We start from the raw sequence: 8,018 nt of genomic DNA, 5'->3' as shown, positions 1-8,018 counted from the left end.
TATTTTTTATTTTTTATTTTTTATTTTTTATTTTTTATTTTTTATGGTCAAGAGGCAGTTGAGCTTTGAATGACTCAAGCTCGACCTAAAAGCTGAGCCTATGATAAACAATGAAAAAACGTTCAAGTTTGTATATTCGAAGTCGATTCATAACCCTACCCTTATATGCATTTATGTCTTGACTAATAAAATATTCCACTGCAACAGAAGGGATAGGGACAAATTATTAAATGATGAGACAAACATATAACTGATAAATGTTGCAGCCTTCAATCTCAGGGCTTCATTGTTTGTAATTTCCTTCATACTTATTAGCTTTTGCTGACTACTTATAGGAAACAAAAGGTATATGTAGGTAAATCAAATATATATACAGAGAGAGTTCAACTTATACAGTCCCCTTCTATAGGGATCTTTACGAATATTTTTAATGATCTAAACCTTTCGAATTCAAGTCTTCATTCATAAATCATCTTTGCAAAAAACTAGGTCAATTGAAAATCATTAAAGCATCCAATTGGGATCAACAAAATAAACGAACACAGTGCTTCAAAAAAATATTATAATAACAACTATCTAATTGAGTGGTCAAATAATTTCGGATTGAAGTGATTTTTTTGCAGAGATGATTTCGGATTCAAGTTATTATTATTTTTTACATATATATATATATTTTTTATATATCTACAACTCAATCAAACAATTGGATCAATAAATTTTGATGTAATTGGACAGCTAACCATAACCGAAGGGTCCCAAGTCATCAGCAAGCCTAAAGGATATATAATTTAAATGCAAGTTGCAAAAGCATGGACAACAACTTCTTGCATGGAAACTAGCTCGAAGTCTTTTTAAGCTTACCCACAAAAAAAGAAACTTATTTTCCATTTTTCAGAGTGCACTCTGCAGCAGCTAAGCACCTCGATGGCAAGACAATACACCATGTTGCTTTGAAATATATTTTCCTTACTAAGATATAAAACAACCAACTTTTTCTGTTACATAAGCAATCAATCAAATTGCTTAGCCTTTTGCTTTCAAGCTTCGCCTACTTGTGCCCACAATTCATTTTGATTTCGGGGTGTAAAATTGAGAAGTTCTTTAATGCTCAACCACCATTGCTCATGTTGGATCGTAATGTCTCACTCACTAGATCTAACTAGAAGTGTTATTGTTTGGACCAAGATTATTTCACCCATGGGCCTAGGAAAGATGAGTCTTTGAAGGTGAAGGCAATGAAGAGAAGAAAGATCAAGGCCCATGAGTCAACACTCAAACCCATGCAAAACGCTTGGATAAGAGCATTTACACCCATTTGACATGACAAAGGGTAAGGCCTTCTCCAACACATGAGGGGCTAAACCCAAATTTTTCCCTTCCAAAAAGTGACTATTTGGATTTTGACTGGACTCAAATTGTTTTTTCTCCCAACCCTCCAGACTCAAATTTTAAGTCCACAACTTTATTAAATTGTTTAAGAATGGTTTAAGTATAAATTTTTTTTTAATGGAAAACTTTTATTCATTTAATCTTTTTAAATAACATCATAATTTAATTTTTTGAATAATTTGACCTAAATAAAATTAAAATTCCATAAATTTAATTTTATTCCAAAAGTAAACACACAACATAAAAAAAAATTACACAACATAAAAAAAACACACAACATTAAAAAAAAAAAAACACAACATAATTGAAACACAAAATGAGAATTGAAATAAGAATATTTGAACTACTATTAGAATTAAAAAAATAAAAATAAAAATAAGAATATTTAAATTGCAACACCATTTTGAGCTGGAATAAAGCCAGCAAGTGGGCCCAATCTCTTTTTAAAGATAATATTATATATATACATATATATATATATATATATATATATATATTGAAAAAGAGGAGACATTGGAATTGCAACGGCTCTTTCACCACGAGCAGACACGTGGCATGGGCAACAGACAAACCCACCAGAGCTGGTCCCAGTGTTTTTCTCATGCACATAGGCTGTGCCACCTTAGCATAGGCTCCACTAAATAGTTTTGGGTCTAGGCAAAACTTGGATTGGTATTTGGGTTTTCCCAAATTTTAGTTCCTTCATTTTCTTAGGTTTTGAGAGGTTTTGGGCAATAATTTGGGATATTTTAGGTTTAGGTCCTTGGGTTGGAGATGGCCTAAGGGGAGGCAAGGGCAAATACTATTCACATGAATAGTATCTGCCCTTGCAAAAAGTAAGGCGTGTTTCCACCTATTGCCATGGCAAAGGGCAAATACTATTCATTTTTCATTTTTTTTAACCTAAACAATTAATTTGGAGAAATATTTTCGTATAAGATTTGGGATTCCTACGTGTCAATTTTTATTATAAAATTCATATCTCATAATTCGAATGAATTTTTCGAATAAGATTTTCGGTTGCCACATGTCAATATTTATTATAAATTTCAAATTTCAGATAAATCTCTCTATAAAACCAGAGGCTCAGCTCATACCTCTCACACCAGATTTTCTCTATCTTTTCATTTCTCAGATTTTAGATTTCATACTCTACTCTCAATGTCAGACATGAGGAGATGCTTGGAGAGGCAAGAGCTAGAAATTAAAGAAAGAAGGCGTAAACGAGCTGAAGAAAAAAGAGTGCAACAAGAAAAAGATGAACAAGTTGTCATTGCAGGGGGTTTGCTGGATCTACTAAGCCAAGGTCGCCGCCGTGGGTCAGTCGTGGCCCAAACGTAGATAAACATAGACATTTTTTAGGTAAGAATCTTTTGGAAGATTACTTTATCCCAAATTATGTGTACTCTAATGTTGATTTTCAAGGGTGATATAAAATGTAACCTCATTTGTTCAATAAAGTCATGCATGATACTTGCAATTATGATGCATACTTCGTTCAACAAAAATTTCGACATGCTCTTCTTGTAAAAGCACTTCTAGCCAGCATGCCTAAAGTGCCCTTAGTCCCACGCTCTTTGCTCTTTTACCAATTTACCAAAAAAAAAATTAGTAGAAGTATTTCCTATAGAAGTTGAACAAATACATGAAACTGAAACATAAACTAATAACCAAATAAAAAGATAGAGAAAGGAGAAGTTGAATATCAAATTGGGCATGCTAGCTACACTTTCTTCTAACCTTTCCTTTTCTGTTTTTTTAATTTACTATTATTCATAACTTTTGTATTTTCATTATCTTTTATGTTGTTTGATATGTGCATTCTAAAATTGTTAGGAAACGTCTTAGAGCTCACTTGCTACCTAATTAAGGAAGTATTTTTATACATCACTTAATCTAAGGTGTACAATCATAATTATTTTTAACACTTAACATGTATTTATAGGCATAATCGTGATTCAAGTACTAAGAATAATAATAAAGATATATCTTGGATTAAAGTAGGGAGAAGAAATATTTACTCAAACTAAAGGCTTCTAAAATTCTCCACCAATGACGACCCAAAAGCTAAAGGTCGGAAAGTCAGACGAGAGCCTCCAAATCTGAATTAACTGTTGTTGTCCTATGACGAACGTCAACTTGTCACGACCACATGTTCATGTCCTCTGCTCATTTCCTGCTGCTATGCTTTTATTAAGCCATTTTTGTGATGCCTATAAGCTCCTTTTTGGTCAGCTTGTTCGTTGGGAAAAAAATGTAATTCTGCCTGTATCCAAATTATTGATTGGTTAAGGCTATTGGGTGTTGAGATTCATCAAGTAGTCTTTCAAATTTATGTTGCCTCGGGTGAAAATGTTGGAGAAGTCCAAGCCTAATCATTGGGGAATATTACAGCTAACGACTGTGAGTTGTTGATAATAGTTCATAAAAATAGTTCGAAATCGTTAGACTTTATCCAGAATAATTCCTTTTAATTTTCCAAGGAATTACTTCCTATTTTTTAACAAAGTCGGCCAAATATAAAAAAAATAGTGACAATTGCCTTCTTAGCTTTGGTATGATCTCCTTGTATGTAACGTAATCATTGTCCACTACTTATAAAAACTAAAATACAAAAGAAAGATTCCAAAACTATGCATAATCTGCGTTTCCTTCATCTGAAAAATCAAAGAATTCATGTATAATTATTGTCGCTATACACCTTTTGTCCTCATTCTAGTATTATTCTATATTCACTAAACGACATACAACGTCTCAACGACCTTGCCTACCATGCGAATGCGACGGCGAGGAAGAGCACGACGAAAATGACGAAACTCTCCCACCACTCGCGGCCCCATACAACAGATCTGACAAGTAATTATCTAGATTCTCGGGGGCATATCTGACCAACGAGTTCTCCCCGCACTCCCTCCTCATCCCGACTCTATGCTTCTCGTAAAACTCCCGATATACCGGCACTAGCTTTTTAGCCACCGAAACTTTCAGCTCGTCTCGGAGTTTCGAGTCGGGCACGACCCATGAGGTCTGCTTTTTATACGCTTCCTCAAACGCTGCGTTGAATCGCTTGAAGTAGCTCTTTGCCTCATCGGAAGAAATCTGAGCCGTTGTATCTTCCGGTAGGGAGGCGAACACCTTGCTCCACCCCATCCGCTCGTAGTTCGCGGCGTATTGTTTGACTTTTGACTCGTGCTTCTCTACCCAATACTCCCCCAGCAAGTACTTGACATTGGAGCCGCGGACTTTTCCGACGACGTATTGCAAGTTGTTCGCCAAGAACAAATAGGATAGCGCCACGTCTTTGTACAGCTTGGCTTTGCCGTCGAGTTTGCAGAGGAGAACAAGGACGAGCCACGCGAGGCGTATTGAAATTGGCGACTCCTCGGCGTCGTAGCACCCGAAGTAAGCTTCCGGCAACGGCGTCGAGATCGTCAACGGCCAGTCAGCGACTATATCACCAAGTATTTCGCTGTAATCGGCGAGGAAGGAAATATAGTTCATTACGTAACGAGTAAGCGGGTGGACCCCGCCGGCCGGGACCGGTGTCTTGGACGAGTCCTTCTGGATCGCCGATTCGAAATCCATAAGCATCGTGCGGACGGCCTCACCTAGCTTAATGAGAGAATTAACGGCCAGAGATCGGACGGCTGAGGTTGATTCGAACGAGAAGATGGACTCCATTTCGGGCCAAAGATCCGAGACGGCCTGGTACAAGTCCAAAATGCGGAACATTTTCTCGGGAGATAGTTTCTTGCATTTTCCCACCAATTCCGGGAAACCAAACAGAGTCATTGCGGCCTCTTTAGATATCTCGTTGAAGCACGACTCCGCTATGGAGTCCGAGGCGGCGAACACGTGTTCGCAGAGCAGCCTCTCGCCGTTGAAGAGAGTTTTAACGGCGACTTTAACGGCGCTTAACCAGTTCTTGATCTTCGTCTCCAAAACCTGCCAGTCCATTTTCTGAACCTGAGAGAGGCTCAGCTTCTCCACTCCAAGAAGATACAGGCCTTCGTCGATGATCGATTTTCTTATGATTTTGTAAATTCTCACGCACTCTTTTCCATAGCCAGACGATATCATACAATCAGCGATGGATTTCAAATCGGACATTGCAATGGTAGAGATTTGGTCCACCGCGGAAAGCGACTCGGTTGTGGCTCGTGACTCGTCCTCCGACTCGGATTCCAAATCGGAAACGCTGGACAGAGCCGAGGCTCTGGATGACCGGCTCGACACAGTTTCGGCGTCCAAGTACTCTCGGTTGGCGGATAAAATCTGGTAGAACTCCTTCTCGAGTCTCTTCATGGCGGATTGCATAAGATTCTGAGCAATGATGAGCTTTTCGGCGTTGGAGTCTTGGGAAATGAGGAAGTGTTGCATGGCGGACTGTAAATCCTTGACGGATTTGAGGTAGAGCCTGGCCTCTTGGCGGTCGTCATGGAAGAGAGAGGAGATGTTGGTGTAAGAAGAAGAGTCAGAGTCCCACTGCGTGATGAGGGTCTGTGCGATTTCGATGTTCTCTTCCATTAGAGAGTCGGAGAAGCTGCGACGCGGCGATGAAGGTTGGGTGGCGCTCCTTGATGGAGAGTTTGAAGGTGACGGCGATGGAGATTTGAAAAACAGAGTCCTCATTCCTTTTCTTGGCATCAGCAAAACTCGAAATTCAAAATTCAAAACCCAAAATCCAGAATTTAGATTTGTTTTATGTTCTTGGTGATTTGAAGGTGTAAGAGTGAGAGGGAGATGATGAGTTGTGTTGGATTGTTATTGTATGTAAGATGTTCGATGAAATGTTTTGGTGGGTAAGAGAGGGACCGGGGGGTATTTATAGAGTGAAAAGGTTGACTAATTAGAGCATGTATGAATGTGTGTATGCGTGCGTACGCGGTCTTGCGGAGTTACGTGACAAAGTTAAAACAAAAGTGATTACGCTAGCTAATGATGGTCTAATAGTCAAGCAGAAAGGACCAGGAAAATTGCCTGGTCTCTGTCTCTCCTCCGGCCTAAACAGATAAACCCATAATTTCCTTTCCACTCATTTTGATAAAAATATATGAAATTTAACTTTTGAATTAATACATGTGGCAGAGATTACCAGAGAGTCTTGTGGTTTATAAATGCTTGTATTGATGCAGAGAAGGAAAAAAAACAGGTGCTTAGCCTTTTGTGATTGGTTGACCAAATTTTGTAAACGCTGACCCAGTCGGTCAAGATGCGAGCTTTTATTGAGTATGGTTAGCATCCCAGAGACTGAAAAGGTGCCCCAAGTTTTAGTTGCCCTCTAGGAGGAGGAAAGTAAGTAGTAAACAAGAAGCCTGCTGGTTACCAACTTGCTGTACAGAACTTCAGTTTGTTATTGACCCTATTGATTGTTGCAGACAACGTACGAAAAAAGTGTTAGCTGTAGATCCAGTTCTACAGGGTTAGATATGACCAATTCTATGTGATCAAATGGTTTTGAGGAGCTGGTTTTATTGTGCATTGTTGTTAAGTCTCATATTTTCCTCTAAAATCATAAGGTGGGCGCATTTCTAATTGAGTACGCGGGGATATCTGATTTGATTTTAATTAGATATTTGAAATGTTATGTTATTATACTGTAAATTTAGCATAACGATCGTTAAAACAAGAACCACTAGAAGTTCAACTTGACAAAAAACATGTGTTAATTCTCAACTTAATCTTATTAGGATATGATGTTTTATGATTTACCAAGCAAAATTCTACTTATCATCATTCCATCATACTAATAATAATTCTCCTAATCACTATCTAGGTGTCGATTTGGGAAGGTTAAAATTATACAAATTCTGTGCATGCGATGTTGTCACAACCTTGTCTTGTGTTGTATTGCCTTGTTGTTTGAAACATTCCAAACCAAATCATTGACTGCCTTGGAAATGTCATTTTTGAATACAAATTAGTTTTTTAACCTATATTTTTATATAACATGCATCCAATATATAGGCCAACAAATGACTATATCCTCCATTGCTAATTCTTCCAGCTTTGGAAACCACATATAAGGAATGAATAGAAGGTTCCACTTGTTGTTTAGTGGTAGGAGTTAAATATATATATATATATAAGCTTAATTAAGTAAACTAATGAGCTAATTATAATAGCACCCAAATCAAATTTAGCCTTGTTCTACTCGGTATCTTGATGTAATATAATTACAATAGAGCCTCTTCATGTTATTTTATTTGATACAAATGATATTGAGGGAGGAGAGTTTTCTCACATACTGCCAATCTGCCATGGGAGTTTGAATATGAGACTATTGATCTATAAATCAATCTCATTTTCCATTGGACTAGATCTCGTTGGCTTTTAGTATGTTATTATACTTTTATGCATAACACCTAAAATTATACATTTATATATCCAAGTATACTCCAAGTGCAATGCAAATTATTTATTGACTAAGCCCATATCTGCTTATGAAGTTGTTTATTGTTGTTATTTTGTAAGATCAATATAAAAATTAAAATAATAAATAAGTATGATAATATTCCGATGGATTTTTCAAAAAATAATGCTCTATTGCAATAAGAATACAGTATATGTTTTCAAATCATCGACCAATGCACTTAATGAATTGATAATATAACATAATGTTGGATTGT

At 37.2% G+C, this 8,018-nt stretch overlaps 1 protein-coding gene across 1 annotated transcript; it reads right to left on the bottom strand.

Annotated features, from left to right (window-relative positions):
• Positions 1-3,927: 3,927 nt before the first annotated feature.
• LOC117631901 (exocyst complex component EXO70H1-like) lies at positions 3,928-6,174 on the bottom strand. Its single transcript, XM_034365242.1, has one exon. It carries the CDS (start codon positions 6,034-6,036, stop codon positions 4,144-4,146), a length of 1,893 nt encoding a protein of 630 aa, XP_034221133.1. The 5' UTR covers positions 6,037-6,174; the 3' UTR covers positions 3,928-4,143.
• Positions 6,175-8,018: the final 1,844 nt, after the last annotated feature.

Source organism: Prunus dulcis, chromosome 6 (assembly GCF_902201215.1).
Source record: "Prunus dulcis chromosome 6, ALMONDv2, whole genome shotgun sequence".
Classification (NCBI taxonomy): Eukaryota; Viridiplantae; Streptophyta; class Magnoliopsida; order Rosales; family Rosaceae; genus Prunus; species Prunus dulcis.
Note: the sequence above shows the minus strand (reverse complement) of the source record. Positions and strands in the feature narration are given on the sequence as shown.